This window comes from Pongo abelii, chromosome 16 (assembly GCF_028885655.2).
Source record: "Pongo abelii isolate AG06213 chromosome 16, NHGRI_mPonAbe1-v2.0_pri, whole genome shotgun sequence".
Taxonomy (NCBI): domain Eukaryota; kingdom Metazoa; phylum Chordata; class Mammalia; order Primates; family Hominidae; genus Pongo; species Pongo abelii.
In genome coordinates this window covers 15,126,490-15,149,665 of record NC_072001.2, presented here as the reverse complement: position 1 = coordinate 15,149,665, position 23,176 = coordinate 15,126,490, and the positions used below count along the sequence as shown (strand labels likewise).

General features: G+C 46.5%; 1 protein-coding gene, 1 long non-coding RNA gene and 1 pseudogene across 7 annotated transcripts in view; 1 reads left to right on the top strand and 2 right to left on the bottom strand.

Annotated features, from left to right (window-relative positions):
- LOC103889776 (uncharacterized) overlaps window positions 1-10,395 on the top strand; it is a 54,100-nt gene extending 43,705 nt beyond the window's left edge. For 2 of the 6 annotated variants that reach the window (XR_010137301.1, XR_010137302.1), the window contains 2 exons: window positions 5,660-5,763; window positions 9,406-10,395. This is a non-coding gene — a long non-coding RNA (uncharacterized LOC103889776). Of the gene's footprint in view, window positions 1-4,881; window positions 4,989-5,659; window positions 5,764-5,795; window positions 6,032-9,405 lie in introns of all 6 variants that reach the window. The other 4 variants (XR_010137300.1, XR_010137303.1, XR_010137299.1 and 1 more) reach the window with 4 other exon arrangements.
- LOC100442551 (golgin subfamily A member 6-like protein 7) lies at window positions 355-7,807 on the bottom strand. Its single transcript, XM_054532023.2, has 8 exons — window positions 7,651-7,807; window positions 5,990-6,118; window positions 4,825-4,875; window positions 4,643-4,736; window positions 4,454-4,560; window positions 3,120-3,178; window positions 2,650-2,791; window positions 355-2,352 (listed from the first exon to the last, which is right to left on the bottom strand). Exons 1-8 carry the CDS (start codon window positions 7,732-7,734, stop codon window positions 1,195-1,197), a joined length of 1,824 nt encoding a protein of 607 aa, XP_054387998.1. The 5' UTR covers window positions 7,735-7,807; the 3' UTR covers window positions 355-1,194.
- A 9,075-nt stretch (window positions 10,396-19,470) lies between the features above and the next one.
- On the bottom strand, window positions 19,471-21,190 carry LOC129050532 (C-terminal-binding protein 1-like; annotated as a pseudogene).
- Window positions 21,191-23,176: the final 1,986 nt, after the last annotated feature.

The window sequence follows — 23,176 nt, the reverse complement described above, 5'->3', positions numbered from 1 at the left end:
AATCCCAGCACTTGGGGAGGCTGAGGCGGGTAGATCACCTGAGTCAGGAGCTCGAGACCAGCCTGGACAACATAGTGAAATCCCGTCTCTACTAAAAATATAAAAATTAGCCAGGGGTGGTGACACATGCGTGTAATCCCAGCTACTTGGGAGGCTGAGGCAGGAGAATTGCTTGAACCCAGGAGGCGGAGGTTACAGTAAGCAGAGATTACACCACTGCACTAGAGCCTGGGCAACAGAGCGAGACTCCATCTCAAAAAAAAAAAAAGTTTTCAACATTCATTAAAGGCAGAATAGCTTGTTATAGATTAGCCTCCCCACAGGAACAGTTAGAAAAACTGGACAAAAATGTGTCCCCCCTCACCATCAAAAACAATTGTTGGAAGGTAATTGGAGACCTCAGCCAGGACTTGAGTGACCAGGCCTAGGAGGTGACCCTGACAGTCTGTAGTGCTTTCCCCCATTTGGTGATTGGTCAACAGTGGAGGGCTAAGAGGCTAAGAAACTGAGTATGAAGTGATAGTTAAGAGGCTGGAGAGCCTAGCTGAATGTTTGGCACTCTCACAGGGCTGAAATGACATAATGAGAATTTGGGTCCCAGTAAGGAGATGGGACCTTGGTGGGGATCCTGGAAGGGCCACCCCTAAGAATCCAAAAGAATAAAAAATAGACCAGCTGTCACAAAAACTAAAACCTGCTTTGAGCCAGCTTAGTCCCAAACTAGATGAAGGTGATCTGCTTGAACGCCAATTGTGTGCCATAAAGTCAAAGTCAATACTCTCTGGAGGCAGATAAAAGTTTACTAGGCATGCCATAAGACAAGACAACACAAGACTAAACGAGAAAGACCAAGAAAAAAAAAATAGAAACATACATAGATATTAGAGTCCTCAAGTAGAATTTTTTTCTTTTTTTTTTTTTTTTGAGATGGGAGTTTCACTCTGTCAGCCAGAGAGGAGTGCAGTGGTGTGATCTCGGCTCACTGCAACCTCAGCCTCCCACGTAGCTGGGATTGGTGATCCCCCCACCTAGGCCTCCCAATGTGCTGTGATTACAGGTGCCGGCCACTGTGCCCGGCCAGTATTTTGCCACAATTTAAAATAAATTTTCTTTTTTCAAGTTTGTTCTCAGACGATATTCACAAGGTCACGTGGCGGCTTACACTTCTGTAGGCCTTGTTGACAGTGCCGGCTTTTAGATACTGATGATCTTCATCTTTCTCTTGTCTCCTCGGTAGAAGAATGGGATGCAGGAGGTGCTGCCTAAGACTGGGCGCTCCTGGGCATTCTTCCTTCCACCAAGCAGCTGCATGATCTGCTGTGCAGTGCAATTGTCATCAGGAGAACCCTCCGTGGCCTCTCGTGCAGGCTTCACGCTGCCAGGGTGGCTCGTATCATACAGATCCTCGGAGGGAGGGAGGCAGGGCTCTGAGCACTGCTCCTCCTGCATCTTCTGCTCTCCCGTCCTCTCCTTCTCCCGCATCTTCTCCACCTGCCCCCGCATCTTCTCCTCCACCTGCCCCCGCATCTTCTCCTCCTCCTCCTGCATCTTCTCATCCTGATCCCACAGCCTCTCCTCCTTAAATCGCAGCCTCTCGTCCTGCTCCCTCATCTGCTCCTCCTGCATCCGCATTTGCTCCTCCAGCTCACACATCTGCTCCTCCTGCTTCCGCATCTGCTCCTGCTTCCGCATCTGCTCCTCCTTCTCCTGCATCTGCTCCTCCTGCTTCCGCATCTGCTCCTCCTGCTCCTGCATCTGTTCCTCCTGCTTCTGCATCTGCTTATCCTGCTCCCGCATCTGCTCCTCCTGCTTCCGCATCCGCTCCTCCTGCTTCCGCATCTGCTCCTCCTGCTTCCGCATCTGCTCCTCCTGCTTCCGCATCTCCTCCTCCTGCTTCCGCATCTGCCCCTCCAGGTCGCGCATATGCTCCTCCTGCTTCATCATCTGCTCCTCCTGCTTCCGCATCTCCTCCTCCTGCTTCCGCATCTGCCCCTCCAGGTCACACATATGCTCCTCCTGCTTCATCATCTGCTTCTCCTGCTCCCACATCTGTTCCTCCTGCTTCATCATCTGCTCCTCCTTCTTCTGCATCTCCTCCACCTGCTTCCGCATCTGCCCCTCCAGGTCGCACATATGCTCCTCCTGCTTCCGCATCTGCTTATCCTGCTCCCACATCTGCTCCTCCTGCTTCCGCATCTGCTCCTCCAGCTCGCGCAGCTCCTTCTCCTGCTTCCGCAGCCTCTGCTCCTGTCTCCACATCTTCTCCTCCTGCTTCCGTAGCTTCTCCTTCTGATCCCGTAGCTCCTCCTCCTGATTCCACATCTTCTCCTCCTGCAAAGTGTTGGTTTGAACCTCAAAAGGAAAAAGACTCATAAGCTAGGTATATAAATGTAATCTATAAAATAACGGTTTTAGTCTATGATTCTTTAAAAAGAAATTTTAAGCCCTAACCCTGAGGTTTTCTGATTTCCCAGGCATGGTCCCAATTTGTAGATTTTTAGCACACTCTAGAGGATTCTATGGTGGGACAAGAACAAGGACCCAAATTTTCCAGCTCTTGGCTGGAGCCTCCCCATACCCTGCATGATCCCTAGACCATGGTCCCAGCTGGATGGGGCTCCCACACCCCCCGGGGCTGCCGCTGGTCACCTGTGGCAGCAGGATTTTGCCCGTCTCCAGTTTCCTTTTTAGCTCCTTGATGTGGAGCTGGATCTCAGACTTTTCAGTTTCTACGAGTCGAAGTTTTTCTTGTAGTTTGGCATTTTTCTCCTTCAGCTCCTCATTGGTTATGCTATGGCAGGAGGCAATAGAGAAAGGAATGAACGAAGAACAGAAAGGACCGCTTTGGTGATCGACCCTCTACCCTCGCCCCACAACCACAGAACCGTGGCACTAGAAGGGACCCAGGAATTAAAAGTCCCAGGTGGCAGGCCAGAGAGAAGACATGAGTTGCCTGAGGCTACCCCATGAGTCAGTGGCACAGCCGGCACTGGAGCTTCCCTGTGCACACATGCAAACCTGTATGACCCCCTGCCATGCTCACCTGTACCCCCCACCTCCCAGCACACCACCCACGCTAAGGGCTCTCAGACCTCCCATCCCACCTTCCCCTATCCTACGTGTTCCTGTACAGCTCCAGACTCAAAGCGTCCCTCTCCTTTGTTAACTCCTTGATATACTGCAAATAGAGAAAGGTCAAGTCAGGATACAGCAGGCAGAGGAGCAGCTGACCGACCAGTGATGACAGCTACAGTGACTACTCCACAGTAACACTTGCTCCCTCTCAATCCCACCTGACATGTTCTCAAGGCATTTCCAAGTCCATGGTATAATTTTTTTTTCTTTTTCTTTTTTTTTTTTTTTGAGATGGAGTTTCGTTCTTGTTGCCCAGGCTGGAGTGCAATGGCGCAATCTCACCGCACGGCAACCTCTGCCTCCTGGGTTCAAGTGATTCTTCTCCTCAGCCTTCTATGTAGCTGGGATTACAGGCATGTGCCACCACACCTGGCTCTCACTTGTTTTTCAAAGAACTCAGTAAGGGTGGAAGGGACAGGGAAAAAGACTGAATTGTTAGCTGGCTAACAGGGGCCCAGAGAGATGAGAAAATTTTACTATTACTGTATACAGCATTATTACAGTAATGCTGCTATTGCTATTATTACTACCACTGTTGGAAACTTTATTGAGTGCTTCACCAGGCCCTAAGCTAACAATCCCATTTAATCCTCATCACCACCATAGGAGACAGTTATCATTATCACCTCTATTGTGTAGATGAAAAACATGGGGTATTAAAGGTTAAGTGCTTGCCTAAGATCACTTAGAGCTGGGATTTCAACACCCAGGTATATCTGATTCTCTAAACCCATTCTTTTGGTGGGGATAGGGGCACAGATAAGGAGGAGGAAATTAATCCTTTGTTGATTTTTGAAAGAACGATACATTGGCATAGTCCAAACCTCAGAAGGTACAGAAGGGAAATATCTCCCCCCAATACTGTTCCTCTCGCCTGAGTTTTTTATGAATCCTTACAAACATGTTTTATGTATATTACCATAATACGTACACACACAGAGACACACACACACACGTACATGTGTTCCCTCTCTCTACACAAATGGTAACATACTAAAGATACTCTTCTGTACCTTCATGGTACAAGTACCCTAATCCCCACCAAGGATTTGACCAAGGGCACAGCCAAGTATGGGCAGGGTGGGCACTTGGCCTCGGAGCTCTGTGTCCAGTGCTCGCTCCCCACAGCGCCCCGCAACTCACTCACAGCAGCTGACCCAGCCCCAACCTGCCTCTAACAACCACATACAAAAGCAGCAAGAAATGGCCCATGCTGTCTTCTGGGCAGGACACTGCATCCTGCAGAAGGGACCTTTAGGCTCATTCCTCCATCTGTGAAGCTGGGCTCCCAGGGGACCGGGTAGGTGGTTGGACTCACACTGTCCGCCTTCTTGTGCTGTGTGGACACAGCAGAGAGAGCCCGCTGTAACTCTCTTGCAAAGTTCCAGGAATGATGCAGGCATCCTGCCAGATCCTTGGATTCTTCTGGAATGAGAGAGTTTGAGATGCAGCCCAAAGGCCTGTGAAAATGCCAGGTTGAAGGAAGATGGGGTGCCCAGATTCCCACCTTCAAATTTCCTAGCAGCATCCTGGCTGTAATAGAGCGCTGTCTCCAGTTCAGTTTTCTGACACATAAGGATTCGTATGGTATGATCCTGGGCCTTTGGGAGAAAAGACAAGCAAGTGCTGAAAGAGAAGCAAAGAAACCTTCTCCAGATGACAGGAGGGAACTTCACACCCTCCACTCACCTCTAGCTGCCTCCTTAGGGCTTGCTGATATTGGTGGCTTTCCTGCTTTTCCTATAGGAAGAGGAAGACAGAGCTCTTACTAGAGGGAGGCAGAGATGGCACAGCAAGAGACATGCCCCCAGAATGGCACCACTGCCCCAGGACAGGCCCACCCATGGGACCAGGTTATCAGGGACCCTGTGGGGATGGGGTGGAATCTGGGAGGTGAGCCTTCCTCCCCGTACTGGGAGTAGGCGAGACGAGACTGGGGCCTCTACATCTGAGTGCCCCCGAAACCCAGCAGTCATGTCGTGAGCAAAGAAAGAAACCATGTTACTTCTTTCAGCTGAGCTCGGTTCTGTTGTTTCTGTGGGGAGAGTCAAAGGAAGGTGACTGAGGGTAGCCCCTCGATTCTATTCCCCAGGCCAGGAAGCGGTAGGCAGGGGTCAGGAATGGATTTTAAGGGCAAAGTTCTTAGACCCAATGGGAACACGAACTGATCAACTCTCCTTAATGCCCAAAGAAAAAGGATTTGAGTCTTTATTGGTTTTTGCCCACAGCCACAATACTGAAAGTCTGAAACTAGATTCTCCAGAAAAGACAGTAACAGAAACCTTCAGACATGGAATGTGAGAAAAGCCCACCCTTCTGCTAGCTTGTGATTTAGAAAGATGTGTTCATTCAACAAGCATTGAGCAAGCACATAGGGGCCACGGACAGTTCTTCCCAGCTGGGATATAGGACGGAAAAGGCAGACAGGAGCCCTTGGCCCCAAGGTTTCCATTCTAGTGAATCTTTAAATCCCAGAGTCTCAGAGCAAACAGAAACCTCTAATACTCTAACTCTACCTCCTCAGGAAATGGAAGCCCAAAGAGGAGAGGAGTTTACAGCAGGCCCTGGACTAGAGATTAACACAACAACAACAACAACAACAACAAATCTGATTTAAGCTTCACACATGTAAGTAAAACATTACCACCCCTATTTTACAGATGTGAAAAGAGAGGTCCAAAGAACTCAAGCAATTTTCCATAAATCGTGTCCCTCGCAGATGGAGAGAGAGGTAGGATTCAAACCCAGAATTCTTAACCAGTACCCAGCAGTTCTTCCTTCCACAATCTCAACAGTTACCCTCGACTTCCCCTTGTGCCCCTTGTCCTCAGGAGACCAGCCAGCCAAGACTCACATCCTCAGGTGAATGGTAACCACCAGAAGTGGTTTTCTCAGGGTTAGTGCCATTATTTATTTTCTTCTGTTTACTGTCGGTTGCTCCGGTACCAGCACCAGCACTGTTCCACTGATGATCATCTGTAAACTGTGGAAAAGAGGAGCAGTGATACTCATGAGAACTACAAGCTCCTACAGTCACTTTACAGTTTATACAAAATACTCTTATAGACTATCTGATTTAATGCCACCGACAACTGTACAAGGTGTTGTTGCAATCACTTAGTGACTGAGAGAGATTGATACCATGGCTAAAAGAAAGGCAATAATGGAACCGAAACTCATTCTTCTGCCTCCGAGCTCTGGGATTTTGCCACAAATCCGCAGCTGCCAGGGACCAAAACCAGAGGCAGAGGTAGAAAAGTAAAAGTCACGTATCCTCAGGGCAGAAGGCAGCCTTTCTGTTAAATCTGGGAATTGAACAGAAAGAGGACAACCCAAGCTTCATTTTGGAGAGAAGTCTGCTAGTCTCTTAGAAATATATGTGTGACTGTCATCCCTAAGAACATTAATGTTTTGTCTCTCTCAAGAGAATCAAGGGAAAGTGATGCTTCAGAAAGATGCCCCATATGTATCCTGTGGCACTGAAAGTACCCCAGGTTGAGATGAGATGAGGAAGATTCAAGTTGTCAAGTTCAGTTTCCCAAGGTCTCTTCCACAGAAGATGAGCAAATCTCACTTCAAAGATCACTGACTGATGGGCACTCTGGTGCCAGAACCATGGAGAATTCAAATATGAGGTGGAGAACTTAGGAAAAACTGTTGAAGTCTCTCTGGAGAGTAGAAGCCTGGGAGAAAACCAAACCAAACCCGTCCTCCCATTGCCACCCAGAGACACTGTCAACATTTTGAGTTCACAAGGGAGGTGTAGGCTTTTCAAACAGTCAACTTCTGTGTTAAGGGAGTAAGGCAGCCTGAAACTTCTTGATCCTAGGTCACATGGTCCCCACTCCCCTTCCAGATGGAAATTTGTGCTGCAACCAGCGTAACCAGAAACGGGGTGAGAACACTTAGGGGATGGGTCCTAAGATCAAAGGCCAGTCTTGCAGCAGTAATGACAGTTCCTAGAGGGACTGTGCCATCAGTACATTCCACTCCTCCGTGGGGTGGTGGGGGACGGGTGACATCAGTGCTATGCCCAAGTTGCCTCTTTGAGATTGGGTTGGGGTTCGCAGGGTTGGGACCCAGGTACTTGGAGACATGAGCCCAAACAGCCCAAGGAGGTCAGCCATGGGGCAGCGGTAGGCAAGGGCAGAGTATGGAGCGGGGAGCCCCAGGAGTCACCTGCCCAAAGTCACCCTGGGCTGACTGGTGAGGGCAGGTGCTGGGGCATCCAGTTCCTTGGAAACATGAACCTGAAGGGCCCAGGGAGGTCAGTTTTCAGGCAAGAGGAGGTGAGGGCAGAGTACAGAGCAGAGAGTCCCTTGAGTCACCCGCTCAAAGTCAGGTGAGGGCAGGGGTTGGGGCTGACACAAGATTTTGGTTGAGGGAGCCCAGAGGCATTGGGGGGGCCCAGCCTGGTGTACCTCTGGAGTGACACGGACTCTGACAGCTGTTCTGCCATCAGAGGGGGCCTGGGGTTGGGTTGGGGTTGGGGTGCCGCAATCCTATGCGTTTTACCTTTTCCTTGGCCTCAGGCAATTTGCTCTGTTGGTTTTTCTCTGACATCATGGGGAGGGGAGGGAGGTGGGGTTGGGGCCACATTGGCGTGATCCAGGCAAAGGCAGTGATATGCCTCCAGTCACGTACCACGCAGCTGTGTGACTGAGCCAGAGGAGGCGTCACCAGGGTCACACTAGAATGCAGAATAGGGGTGTGGCCTTAATGCTCCAAGCCCATTGGTCAATGAGAAAGATGAAAGGGAAAGGAGGCGGGGTCAAGCAGCCACGTGTCATGAAGGTCCTGTGATGTCACAAGGAAAGGCGCCCATGCAACTGCTGTCCCCAGCCACTCTGGGAGAGGGGTGGGGCTGGCTTTCACTTTCTGAGCTTTAAAACTTTATCACCTTAATTGAGGTACAAATCCTATTATAATGGAAAATTTACAGCATGCTTGATGATTAATAAAGCTGACTATATTATCCAACATTCCAATAAGGTAAAATAATCACAATAATTTCTCTTTTTTGGAAAAAGTTTCTCTTATTCTCCTACATTATTAAGGGTTTTTTTTGTTTTTTTTTTGTTTTTGAAACTAGAGACATGTCTAATATATTTAAAAACACAAAGCTTTTGAGGTGGGTGTGATGGCTCATGCCTGTAAACCCAGCACCTTGGTAGGCTGAGATGGGTGTATCACCTGAGATCAGCAGTTCAAGACCAAAATGTTAGTATTTTAGTGTGTATTTTAGTATTTATTTTAGTATTTAATACATCATTTAGGGCTACTTGTAGCCGCAGAAAGAATAAATCTGATTCAGTGACTTAAAGAAATATAGATTTCATTTTTGTCACTTACAACGTGCAGAGGAAGGCAGTCCAGGGTTCTTTTCAGTTTCCTGATACTTTCTTAGCCATGTTTTTATTCTTTTGGTTACAATGTGGCTGCTGTTTTTCCAGGCCTTGGATTGCCTTCCAAGGAGGGATAGAAGAAAGGTCAAAAGGCTGAGTCTGTCTCTTTTTAGCTGAAAAATGTAGATTTCTCAAAAATTTTAAGATTATACTGCAATTCAATTTTCATTCTTTTTTTTTTTTTTGAAACACAGTCTTGCTCTGTTGCCAGGCTGGAGTGCAGTGGCACAATCTCGGCTCACTGTCACAACATCCACCTCCACAGTTCAAGCGATTCTTCTGCCTCAGCCTCCCTAATAGCTGGGAATACAGGCATGTGCTACCACGCCCGGCTCATTTTTTTTTATTTTTAGTAGAGACAGGGTTTCACCATGTTGGCCAGGCTGGTTTTGAACTCCTCCAGAACTTGTGATTTGCCCACCTCTGCCTCCCAAAGTGCTGGGATTAGAGGCGTGAGCCACCATGCCCGGCCTGCAATTTTCATCTTTTGGCTGCAAATAAGTTATGTCACTATTCTCAGCTTGGGGAGTGTTTAGCTCACATATTGCTTCCTCTCTGTTGACAGGTTTTAAGATTTATGAATAGGTACTGAATTTTATCAACTGCTTTTTTCTTTCTTGATTGAGCAATGTTTTTTCTTATCTTTTTATGTTGATAAGGTAACTTAACAGTGATTGGCTTTTGAATGTTTAACATTGCACTTCTGGAATTAAATCAACTTTGTTGTGATATGTGATTAATACCATATTATGTGTGGTTGAGATGGGCTTGCTCATATTTCATTTGGTAATTTTGTACTTAACGTTCACAAGAGAAAGTGGAGTCTAAGTTTTTCTTCTTTTTTTTTTTTTTTTTTGCCATGGAGTCTCGTCCTGTTGTCCAGGCCGGAATGCAGTGGCATGATCTTGGCTCATTGCAAGCTCCGCCTTCCGGGTTCACACCATTCTCCTGCTTCAGCCTCCTGAGCAGCTGGGACTATAGACGCCCACCACCACGCCTGGCTAATTTATTGTATTTTTTAGTAGAGACGGGGTTTCACCCTGTTAGCCAGGATGGTCTCAATCTCCTGACCTCGTGATCCACCCTCCTCGGCCTCCCAAAGTGCTGGGATTACAGGCATGAGCCACTGCGCCCAGACTTGTGAGGTTTTAATATGAAGTATTAAAGCTATGCTGTTTAGACAATTTGAGAAATGTTTCTTCTCCTATTTCTGACAGAGTTGATGTAAGATGTGTGCTATTTCTTCCTTAAGCATTTGGAAAGAATTCACTTATTAAGCCATGTGAGACTGTAGTTTTCTTTATAAGGTGTTTAATTACAGGTTCAATTACATATATTTGAATATTCATTTTGGTATCCTGTGTTTGCTGAATCAATTTGTTCATTTTATATAAAATTTCAAAGTTGTTCTATTATTCATTTATCTTTTTAAATATTTATAAGGTCTGCAGTTAGAGTTTCTGCCTTTTGTCTGTTTTCTTAATCATTCTCGCTGGGGGCCATCAATTTTATTAGTGTTTCAGAAAAGCAAACTTTGATTTTATTCATCCCTTTACCATACTGAAAATGTTTTGCTTAATTTCCAAACTTATAGTTCCACTCTGATTAAATATTTGTATAACTAAAACTCTTTGGAATTTGTGTCTTCTCAATGATCAAAAATATGGCTAATTTTTATAAATATTGCTTCTCCACTTGAAAAGGATATGTATTCTGCATGTTGAGTGTAGTGTACCACGTCTCTCAATTAGATCGAGCGTGTTAAATGCATCCTTTAATGATTCTATTTCCTTACTGATGTTTATTTTTCAGTGGCTGAGACACAGATATTAAAGTTTCCCACAATGATCGTCAACTTATTTCTTTTTTTCGTTTGTTAAGCTTTGTTCTGTGTGTTTTAAGGTTAAGTTACCAAGCATAAACACATTTAGAATTCCTTTTTCTCCCTGCTGGTTGCACCCTTTTTTCATTGGAAATACCGTCTTTATATCTCTCACATAGCTCTTTCATTCGAGTTTTTTTAATATGTAAAAGAAAATAAATTCTTGGAACTGCCAAACCTGTTATGCTAAGGGAGACATAAGTTTGGGATCTTAGTCATGCAACACTGCCATTCTTTCTCCCCGAAGAGATAGCTGCCATTTCACAATCCTGTGTGATGGCATTAGACATAAGCCAGGTCCCCACTACCACAAAGGCCACGTACCTCTCCATATGGCCCCCCTTACAAACTGTTCACAGGGACATTCCTTGCTAGCCCCTAAATATTTCAGGATCCATGTCCCCCTATAAAATAAGCATATGCCAGTTGTAACCCTGGCTCTGCAACCTCAGTTTAAGACGTAAAACGGAGTTCTATTCAATCTGACACTGACAATGTTGATTATAGGCTTATCTTCCCAGGTACAGAACAAGAAAATGAGATCAGTCACTCTTCAGGCTACCCTGAGATGGCTGCATAATTGACTCTTTCCTCCCTCTTTTCAAATGTTTACCTTATCTTTGTAAAAGAAGATTTACTGAGCACTAATTAGAGCTTCCTAAGAATGTAACCACCCCTTCACTGCCTGCTCCCCCTCCCTTTCTTCTCTCCTGCCTGCTTTCTCCCTTTACATGCTGAGTTCCCAAAACCCTCTTTGGAAAGCATGGTTACAGTAGTTTCTGTGGCTTGTGTTTTTTCTGGGGGTGTTGTCAAATTGTGCCTCCACAAAGCTCTATTGATGCAGGCACTTGCCTCAGTGGGTGGCTCATTTTTTGTTTTGTTTTGTTTTGTTTAACAGATATAAATACAGTTACCCCTGTTTTTATTTACTTAGTCTTTGCTTTGTCAGTCTTTGACTGTCAATTTTTCTTTTTTAAAAATAAATTTTCTTGTGTATAGTTAAGGCTTGCAACATGATGTTAAAGGTTATATATAGATTGTAAAAGATTCCTATACTGAAAGAAATTAACACACCAATCATTTCACATAGTTCCCCATTTCCTTATTGCTTTTGTGGCAAGAGCAGTTGAAATCTACTCATTGAGCATGAATTTCACATACAGAACAATTTTGTTCCCTGCAGTCCTCATGTCATACATTACATCTCTAGGCTTGTTCATCCTTCATACCTGCTACTTTGTATCCTTTGGCCTCCATGTCCCCAATTCCTCCCCTCTCCTACCTCTCCTGGTAGACAATGTTTTACTCTCTATCTCTGTAGATTTATTTATTTACATTTTTACATCCCACATATAAATGGGTTTATGCAATATTTGATTTTCTGTGTATGCTTTATTTCACTAAGCATGACGTCCTCCAGCCTCATCCATCTTGCGGCAAATGGCAAGACCTTGTTTGTTTTAGGGCTGAATAATATTCCATTGTGTATGTGTGCCACAGTCTCTTTATCCATTTATCCATTGATGGACACTTAGATTGTTTCCATATCTTGGCTATTGTGATTAAGGCTGCAATGAACATGAGAATACAGATATCTTTACAAAGTAATGATTTCATTTCCTTTGAGTGTATGCCCAGAAGAGGGATTGCTGAGTCATATGGTGGTTCTATTTTTAATTTCTGTAGAAATCTTCATACACTTTTCCAGAATGGCTGTATCAATCTGTATTCTCATCCATAGTATGCAAAAGTTCCCATTTCTCCGCACTCTTGCCAATATTTATCTTTTGACTTTTTGATAATGGTCATAAGGGGTGTGAGGGGGTATCTCAGTGGGTTTGATTTGCATTTCCCTAATGATCTATAATGCGGAACACCTTTCAGATACCCACTTGCTATTTTTATATCTTCTTTAAGGAAAGGTCTATTCAAGTTCTTTTTTTAAAACATTTAAAAAATTGGGTTATTTGTTTTGAGTTGTATCAATTATTTATATATTTTGGGTTTTTTTTTTTTTTGAGACAGGGTCTTGCTCTGTTATGCAGACTGGAGTACAGTGGCACAATCACAGCTTACTTGACCTTCTGGGCTGAAACACTCTCCCATCTCAGCCTCCCAAGTAGCTGTGACTACAGGCGCACACCACCATGCCTGGCTAATTTTTAAATGTTTTGTTGAGACAGGGTCTCACTATGTTGCCAGGCCTGGACTCAAACTCCTGGGCTCAAGTGATCCTCCCACCTCAGCTTCTGAAAGTGCTGGGATTAAGGAGTGAGCCACTGCACCTGGCTAAATGTTGGATATTTCCTCCTAATTGGCTGGGTGCAGTGGCTCACACTTGTAATCCCAGCACTTTGGGAGGCCGAGGCGCTTGGATCACTTGCAGTCAGGCGTTTGAGACCAGCCTGGCCAATATGGTGAAACCCTATAATGGAGTTTTGGTTTCTTTCACTGGGAAATGTGGATCGTGACCATCCCTGCCAAGAAGGAGAGGAGATGGGCTGATGTGTGTTGTGAGTCCCAAGATGGTGAAACCCCGTTTCTACTAAAAATACAAAAATTAGCCAGGCATAGTGAGGCTGAGGCAGGAGAATTTCTTGAACCTGGGATGCAGACGTTGTAGTGAGCTGAGATCGCACCATTGTTCTCCAGCCTAGGCAACAGAGCAAGACTTTGTCTCAAAAAAAGAAAAAAAAAAATTCAATAAATGGTGAGACCAGCTTTGCAAAGATGACGACGGTGAGAGAAGTCTAGCATGGCTGACTCCATCTTGCTTCCAGTCTCACAGGCCTGCTGTCTTTGCTCATTCCTGGGCATAGGCCAAATCAACCATGGGAGAAATTTAGTTCATAGTCTATTGTTGCCATTTCCAGTCCTTGGGGGGTCCCCTCTTTCCACTCCATGCTTAGTTATCAATTTGTTACTCTGCTTTAAAATGTACTTTTTTTTGTAATCCCAGCTACTCGGGAGACTGAGGCAGGAGAATCGGTTGAACCTGGAATGTGGAGGTTGCAGTGAGCTGAGATGGCAACATTGCTCTCCAGCCTGGGTGACAGAATGAAACTCTGTCTCATAAAACAAATATAATATGAAATGGTAACGTCTTTCTTTAAAACCAAAGAAAATATGTGCAGTGGATGTCTTCCTGTCACTTCGCACAGCCTACTGCCATAGCGCCTGAGCCCCAGACCCCAAACTCACTGTCCTGCTCGGGGACCCCAGACCACACTGGCCATTGAGGGCACCCCAAGTACTCTCCTATCCTCACCTCGCTCCTGCAGTAAATGGCTAAATGAATAAATCAGAAGTGAAGCCAAAAACAAAAATAAAATCCACATGTGGAACAGGAGAGGCGAGCAGAGGCCACAGTCTGGAGGCCTGGGCTGATACGCTGCAAAGAGATGTCTCTGGGTGCTGCCTGCGGGGTGCAGTCTGCCATTCAGAACACACTTAGAGAAGCCCTAACCATTAAAGAGCACCCATTCCTGAGTCCCCTCCCTGCCCACAAAACTTGCCTTGAAACACCCTAACCTCAGCCTTTGGGGAGGTGGATTTCAGTGATAACTCCAGTCCTTCCATGTGGCTGGCATTGAGTTAATTCAACTCCTTACTGCAATACCATGGCCTCAGTGAACTGGTTTTGTCTGTGCAGCAAGCAGGAAGAACCCACTGGGGAATTACAATGGTATTGGGAAAACTGGATTTCCACGTGCAAAAGAATGAATGATGTTATCCCAAGTGGTTGGGGATGCAATCATAGGGGTGTGGAAATGGTCCTCATGCACTGAGTCCATGTCTGGATGAGGCCACAGGTTGAGTCCAGGTGGGGTGAGTCTGAAAAACATCCCAAAAGGCCAATCTTAGACAAGAGTGATGTTATCTACAGGAGTCATTGGGGAAGACACAAATCTTGTGACCTCTGGCCACATGACTCCTGAGCAGTAAGGGATTACAGAAACTATGCCTGTATTTTCACAGAATTCAGGATCCCCACCCCAAATCCTAATCTTGTGGCCTTTCATTCATCTTACAAAAGTGGGTTCAGCTCCTGGACAAGGACAGGATCAGTTTTAGGGAGGTTCTATTATCATCCTTGCTTCAACGTTAGCATAGCAGACAAGCGCAGAACCAGAAATTAGCACGTGGGAAATTATACACCACAAAAAGAGAGTACAATCCATGGAAGAACCAAGGGAATGGCAATAGCAGAATGTCAGGAAAGGACTTTATAATGTGTAGACCTTAGAGAAATTAGGAACTGAGACAAGAATCCATTTGAATTCTTGGAAATAAAAAACGTAATTACCATGTCAGCCAGGCTGGTCTCAAACTCCTGACCTCAGGTGATCCACCTGCCTCAGCCCCCCAAACTGCTGGGATTGCAGGCATGAGCCACTGCACCCAGCCAAGAAGTGACTATTCTTTCTCCATTGTGTCCTCTTGATGCCCTTGTCAAAAGTCAGTTGACCAGATATGTTTGGATTTATTTCTGAGCTCTCTGTTGTATTACTGTCAATTTTTCCATATCCTATTTTTCTTTGTTTTTGTTTTTTTTTGTTTTGTTTTTTTTTGCTTTAAAAACTTTCTTCCCCTTTGGTCCAAGGCTTGGGAGAAGGCTGGAGGGTGGTTAAAAAGCTGCCTACTGGCTGGAGGGAGAGGGTCAGGCAGAAGCCTTGATACCAGGAGGTGCAGAGGAGCCCCTCAAAGACTGCTGGGCTCTGGAGGCCCTGGTTGTGCTTGCGGGTAGGCTTTTGGAAAAGAGGAGACTGGTGCAGGCGGGCCTGGGGGCTGGCTGGCCAGCAAAGGTAACTGCAGTGGTTGCCCGTCATCTTGAAGAGTTTCATCTTCCCATTTAGGAAATGGCTGTCCTGAAAGTCACAGAGATGAAGGTCTGTGTGGGCAGAACCCAGGGCATGCAGATCCATAAGGGCCTGATTCAGATTCTTCTCCAGGCGATGGTGGCTTTGATGGCATCCATGGTTTTCCCCCCTCATCTAGAGATGGCTTCTGTGCACGTTGGAAGATGGTGCAGCTGGTTTTGCACTTCCAAGAGACACACTGTGCCCTTGTGCTTCTATTGAACCAACTCATGGAAGAAGCAGCCAAAGCCCTCCAGAGCCAATCATTGTGGTTGAAATAGAAGCCCAGGGAATTGTAAGTTCTGGAGACCCACCGATACACATGGACCAGGCAGCTGACCACAGTTTCCTTCTTGGTGGAATCATTCTGACGAATCTGGGAGGTCGTGGTTGTTCTGCAATAAGGAGCTAACCTTATTTCTAACAACAATGGGGTTGGCTGGTCCTGGAGGCAGGAGATGGCTGAGAAGATGGTCCTGGAGGTTGTAACTGGAGAGGAGATTGGAGGTTAGGAGAGGCTGGAAGAGAGGGAGGGCTCAGGTCTGTCCTAACACTGTAGAAACAAGGGACAGATGTGTGGGACCACTGGGAGTGCTACCTGGACCTGTATTTTATTTATTTATTTGTTTGTTTGTTTGTTTGTTTATTTATTATTGAGACAGTCTCACTCTGTCGCCCAGGCTGGAGTTCAGTGGTGCAATCTTGGCTCACTGCAACCTCTGCTTCCCGGGTTCAAGCAATTCTCCTGCCTTAGCCACCTGAGTAGCTGGGATTACAAGCTCCCACCACCATGCCCAGCTAATTTTCATATTTTTAGTGGAGACGAGGTTTCACCATGTTGGCCAGGGTAGTCTCCCACTCCTGACATCAGGTGATCCACCTCCCTCAGCCTCCCAAAGTGCTGGGATTACAGGCGTGAGCCCCCACGCCTGGCCTGGACCTGCAATTTTAATGTGTGTCTTTCATATGCAGAATACATCTAAGAAATGAAAAGAAATCTGATATATTTTCATTTTTGTGATTTTATTTTGTTGTTTGGTTTTGGGGTCTTTTTTGAAACAAGGTCTCACTCTGTTGCCTAGGCTGGAGTACAGTGGCATGATCATAGCTCACTACAGCCTCAAACTCCTGAGCTCAAGCGATTGTCCCACCTCAGCCTGGGGCTACATGTGCAAACCACCATATTTGGCTAAATTTTTAAATTTTATTTTTATGTATTTTTTGAGATGGAGTCTTGCTCTGTCACCCAGGCTGGAGTGCAGTGACACCATCTCGGCTCACTGCAAGCTCCACCTCCTGGGTTCATGCCATTCTCCTGCCTCAGCCTCCTGTGTAGGTGGGACTACAGGTGCTCACCACACTGCCTAGCTAATTTTTTTTTTTTTTTTGTATTTTTAGTAGAGATAGTGTTTCACCGTGTTAGCCTCCTGACCTCTTAATCTCCCCGCCTTGGCCTCCCGAAGTGCTGGGATTACAGGCATGAGCCACCACGCCCAGACTAATTTTTTTATTTTTAGTATAGACAAAGTCTCGCTATGTTGCCAAGGCTGGTCTTGAACTCCTAAGCTCAAGCAGTCGACATGCCTCGGCCTCCCAAAGTGCTGGCAGAAGCCACTGAGACTGGCCTGATTTTCATTGTTATATGCATCATTCATCATCTTTTCTCCCTGGCACTTTTTTTCTCTTTTTCTTTGTCCTTGATATTCTGAAGTTTCATTCTGTATGTATGTGTGAGCATGTGTATACAGGCATACACACACAACGCTTTACAAGTTCTGTTCAGGTGTCAGTTCAGTAATTGCTAAATTGTTAATTTCAGTCATGACATTTTTTATTTCCAAGGATTCAAATTGATTCTTGTCTCAGTTCCTTCTCTATTTCTCTAAGGTCTGTGCATTATAAAGTCCTTTCCTGACATTCTGCTTCACCATTCCCTTGGTTCTTCCATGGATTTTACTGTCTATTTGTGGTGTATAACTTCCCCCACATGTGTTAATTTCTGGTTCTGCCCTTGTCTGCTAGGAGAGGCTTGTCTAGGTGTGTTTTGAATGGCAGACTGCTCCCCGCAGGCAGCCCCCAGAGACATGTCTTCACAGCGTATCAGCCCAGGCCTCCAGCCTGTGGCCTCTGCTCGCCTCTCCTGTTCCCTGTGTGCATTTTCTTTTTGGCTTCTCTTCTGAGTTATTCTTTTAGCCATTTACTGCAGGAATGAGGTGAGGATAGGAGAGTACTTGGTGTGTCCTCAATGTTCAGTGTGTTCTGGGGGTCCCCGAGCAGGATAGTGAGTTTGGGGTCTGGGGCTGGGGTGCTATGACAGTAGGCTGTGCGAAGTGACAGGAAGACATCCGTTTTGCACACTTTCTTTGTTTTTTTTTTTTAAGAAAAACATTACCATTTCAAGTCCCTGGGGGTCCCCTCTTTCATGCCATGCTTAGTTATGAATCTGTTATTCCACTTTAAAATATATGTATTTTTTGTAATCCCAGCTACTCGGCCGACTGAGACAGGAGAATCGCTTGAACCTGTGAGGTGGAGGTTGCAGTGAGCCAAGATCGCGCCATTGCACTCCAGCCTGGGCAACAGAACGAAACTCTGTCTCAAAATACATTTTTTTTTGTTTTGATTTTAGTATGTCTAATGATGTTCTATAGAAGAAAGAGATGTAGCATGTGGTCACGCTGCTGTCTTGACAGTGGAATTTTTGTTGTTGCTGTTTTTTGTTTTGAGACGGAGTCTCGCTCTTGTGGCCTAGGCTGGAGTGCGGTGGTGCCTTCTTGACTCACTGCAACTTCCACCCAGGTTCAAGTGACTCTCCCACCTCAGCCTCCTGAGTAGCTGGGATTACAGGCACCCACCACCATCCCCAACTAATTTTTGAATCTTTAGAGGGCCAGGATTTCACCATATTGGATAGGCTAGTCTTGACCTCCTGACCTCAGGTGATCTGCCTGCCTCGGCCTACCAAAGTGCTGGGATTACAGGCATAAGCCAGCGTGCCCGGCCAACAGTGGACTGCTTTTGTCTGTCTACTCTGTGAAATAGTAACACTTCGCAGCCCAAGAGCTCAATATGGATCTAGACCAGAGTGAGGTTGGCAGAGGTGGAGCGGCATTGGGGCCTGAGTTCAGGTCCTCCAGCTCACTCTGACCACACTGTGTGGGGTCTTCTCTTGTGCCTACTCAGCCCTGGATGCTGGTGTTGGCTGAGATGTCCACTCCTTCAAGGGTTCTGGATCTCTGGTGCAAGTTCCATTGTCTCAGCCTCAACTTGTCCTGGGCCTGGCCCACCCAGCTGACTGTGTCCTGTCTTGCAGTGGCCAAGTCGCTCTTAAGAGGTCTACAGGCAGTTCTGTGAGGCCACTGCCTGAGGCCACCCTGCTTAGTAGCCTCACTGTCTGTCTCTTTTTTTTGTTTGTTTTTCTCAGATTTTTATTTCTTTAAAATAATTCATACAGATGGTTACAATCACAAACATGATTTTAACCAAAATCTTGCTAGCCTACCACGTCAGCAGGATGGCACTGGTGCAATCGGGGATGCTGCTACCCTCTGTGTCCCCAGGACAGAAGTCGATGGGCTGCGGGCAAGCTGGGCAGCACCCAAGCTTTTCGTCTTGGAGCTGCTTCGTGATGCTGTCTTCATTTGGAACAAGGGGGGGTTCATGCCAAGATTAGGAAAAACAGCCTTTGTTTTGTTTTTCTAAATTATTCTGAAAATAAGACAAGCAGGTAGAAAAAACAATGCACTCTGTGGCATAAAAAAAAAACGGGAAGGATTCATTGTCCTGAGAAGTTTGCCAACTGCCTCATTCCGGGGCATGCTCCAACATAAAAAAAAAAAAAAAAACCCTCAAATTGACTTCCGAATGCTCCTTCAGGTTTCCTTTTTGTTGACAGCTAAGCAAACAGATCTTTGTAATGTTCTAAAAACTGTACACAGACAAGAACATTCGTGGGAGAATAACTACTGACTTCTGCTTAATGAGGAAGGCGAAGGACACAGGGCAGAGTGCCCATAAGACTGAAGACGACAACTGACACGAGGCCCAGCGCTGCCCCCTCCCACCTCCTGACAGCCCGGACAGTCTCTGCAGTGCCAGGGCTGCCACACAGGTGCCTCCTCCACACAATCTGGTCCGAGGGTTTCCAGGCCCTCTGCGCAGGTGCCCGGGCTGGAGAGATCCTCCAGGGCTACAACTGGTCACTGGCGTGGTCTCTATCTGCCTGGGGCTTGACAGTTTGGCCAGGAGAAGGGGCCCCTGTGGGGCGGGTGGGCCACAGGGGGCAGGCTGTGGGATAGGGACACGGCGATGTGCAGGATACCTTTCACAGCAGCTGGGATGTCAGTGGGAGCCACTCCCACCACGCCCTGAGGGTACATGTAGGTGGCCCCGTTGAGCTCAGGGTGCACAATGGCGGGGTCCACGCTGGCACAGTGGGTGGCGGCCGTCAGATGGTCCTTGTTGACACAGTTCTTCAGCCTGTCTGGGATACGGCTCTGCGGATCTCCTGCGCCGCCTCCTCTGGCATCTCGGTGGATGCCTGCTCGCTGTACCACGCAGCATGGGGGGTGCAGAAGAGATTGGGTGCAACCTTCGGGGGCCCTGGCTAAAGCTAAAGGGTTCTGACTCATGCATGACCAGGGCCTTGCCGCGGATCTGACCCTCCTTCAGGGCCTGGGCCAATGCCTTCTTGTCCACCAGGCCGCCCCAGACAGTGTTCACCAGTGTTCACCCTTGTCTCACTCTAAAGAACAGCAGCATTCCAAACGAAAGCGGCAGCCAGGCGCAGTGCTTCACGACTGTAATCCCAGCACTTTGGGAGGCCAAGGCGGGTGGATCACTTGAGGTCAGGAGTTTGACATCAGCCTAGCCAACATGGTGAAAACCCATCTCTACTAAAAATACAAAAATTAGCTGTGTGTGTTGCTGTATGCCTGTAATCTCAGCTACTCAGGAGGCTGAGGCAGGAGAATCGCTTGAACCTGGGATGCAGAGGTTGTTGTGAGCTGAGTTGATGCCACTGCACTTCAGCCTGGGTGACAGAAGGAGACTCTGTCTCGATGAATAAATAAATAAATAAAATAAAGGAAAGCAACATAAACTGTGTTGTGTGTACAAACGGTTTAGGCACAGTGAGCCACTTTTATTAGGTAGGGAATGGTGACACACCTCTCTAAACCCAAGTTCCCAGATGCCAGCTTTGCAAGCAGCCCTCTCTGAGGACAGTAGTCTCAGACCTGCTATTCTAATTCTTCTGAACAGCATCCTAGACAAAATTTCTAATTTTTTTTTTCCCCTGCTAGGGAGTCTTACTCTGTTGCCCAGGCTGGTCTTGAACTCCCGGGCTCAAGCAATCCTCCCACTTCAGCCCCCCAAAGTGCTAGGACTACAGGTGTGAGCCACCACATCCGGCCAGGTTCTACTTTTTAATATTTAAAACATGAAATAGGCTTGGCACGGTGGCTCACCCCTGTAATCCCAGCACTTTGGGAGGCTGAGGCAGGCGGATCACTAGAGGTCAGGAGTTGGAGACCAGCCTGGCCAACATGGTGAAACCCCGTTTCTACTAAAAATACAAAAATTAGCTGAGTGTGATGGCAGATTCCTCTAATCCCAGCTGCTCAGAAGCCTGAGGCACTTATACCAGGGAGGTTGAGATTGCAGTGAGCCGATAACATGCCACTGCACTCCAGCCTCAGTGACACAGCGAGACTCTGTCTCAAAAAAGAAAAAAAACTAGATGGTGTCAGTGATTTCTATTGCATCAGGTCTGGAGGCGCTCTGTACCTGATTGCTCCACTTTTAGTGGTGCTAAGTTCAAATAATTCAGGTGGTGAGAAACTGACTCCTTCACTGCAAACATCCCCCATCATCCTCTCATCTAATACGGTATTTTCATCCATTGCCATCTTTGCCTCAATAAATTAATTAAATACCACAAAATGGTGATTTTTTTTTTTTTTTTTTGAGATGGAGTCTCACTCTGTTGGCAGGCTGGAGTGCAGTGGCGCGATCTTGGCTCACTGCAACCTCTGCCTCCCGGGTTCAATTGATTCTCCTGTCTCAGCCTCCTGAGTAGCTGGGATTAAAGGCACGCACCACCCCACCCAGCTAATTTTAGTATTTTGAGTGGAGACAGGGTTTCACCATGTTGGCCAAGATGGCCTCGATCTCCTGACCTTGAGATCTGCCCTCCTCAGCCTCCCAAAGTGTCATCCTAGGATTATAGGTGGGAGCCATGGCGTCCAGCCAAAATGCTGATTTTTATAGTTCAGTAATTCTACGTTTACTAATGGAATATATATATATATATATATATTTTTTTTTTTTTTTTGAGATAGAGTCTTACTCTGTCACCCAGGCTGGAGTGCAGTGGCCCGGTCTTGGCTCACTGCCACCCCAGCCTGCCTGGTTCAAGCGATTCCTATGCCTCAGCCTCCTGAGTAGCTGGGATTTCAGGAGCGCACCACCATGCCTGGCTGATTTTTGTGTTTTTAGCAGAGAGGTCTTTCATCATATTGGCCAGGCTATTCTCGAACTCCTGACCTAGTGGTCCACCCATCTCAGCCTCTCAAGGAGCTTGGATTAGAGGCATGAGCCACAGCGCCCAGCCAGAATCTTTGTTAATGTGCATTTTGGTATATACACTGAGACACACACACACACATATTCCAATATATATCAATGTATGTGATAGCCTCACTTAGGTGAAGATATAGCAGATTTCTTTTTTTTTTTTTTCCTTTTTGAGACAGAGGCTTACTCTGTCACAGAGGCTGGAGTGCAGTGATGCGATCTTGGCTCACTGCAACCTCCGCCTGCCGAGTTCAAGAGATTTTTCATGCCTCAGCCTCCTGAGTAGCTGGGATTACAGGCATGTACCAACATGCCTGGCTAATTTTTGTGTTTTTGGTTTTGCCATGTTGTCCAGGCTGGTCTCAAACTCCCAGCCTCAAGTGATCCAGCTGCCTTGGCCTCCCAAAGTGCTGGGATTACAGATGTGAAACAGTGCACTCAGCCGTTTCTTTTCTTTTCCTTTCTTTCTTCCTTTCCTTTCCTTTCCTTTCTTTTTTTTTTTTTTTTTTGTGACTGGTCTGACTTAGTCACTGAAGTGACAGGCTGCAGTGCAGTGGCACAATCATAGCTCATTGCAGCCTCAAACTCTTGAGCTCAAGCAATCCTCCTGCCTCAGCCTCCTGAGTAGCTGAGACTACAGGCGCACACCAGCATGCCATGCTAATTTTTAATTTTTTGTAGAGATGGGATCTCGCTATGTTGCCCAAGCTGGTCTCTAACTCCTGGGCTCAAGTGACCCTCTCGCCTAGGCCTCCCAAAGTGCTGGGATTACAGGCGTGAGCCATTGCACCCAGCCAAGATACGGCAGATTTCTAGTACCCCAGAGAGCTCCTTCCTGATCTAACCTTCCCACAAAGGAAACTACTCTTCTGACCAATCATCATCAGTTCTGCCTTCCTGCGCTTCATCTAAGTGGGCTGGTACAGTGCACTGTCTCTCATACCTGGCTCCCTCTATTCACCCATGTCGTTGAACGTTCCTACCACTTCATTTTTCTTTTTTGGCTGTGTAGTATTCCATGATGTGACTATCACCACTTATTCACTCTCCTGTTGATGGACATTTAGGTTGTTTTCATTTGGGGCTCTTATGAATAGAAATGGCAATGAGCATTTTTATATGTCCTTTTGTGGACATACACACTCATTTCTCTTGTGTACATGCTTAGGATGGAATTTCTGAAGGTAGGCATAGATATAGCTTTAGTAGAAGCTGCCAAACAGGTTTCCAATGTGCTTATACAACTTTATGCTACTGCCAGCTTGACAGTTCTTGTAGCTCTACATCTTCACCAATACTCGGTATAACACAGCATTTAA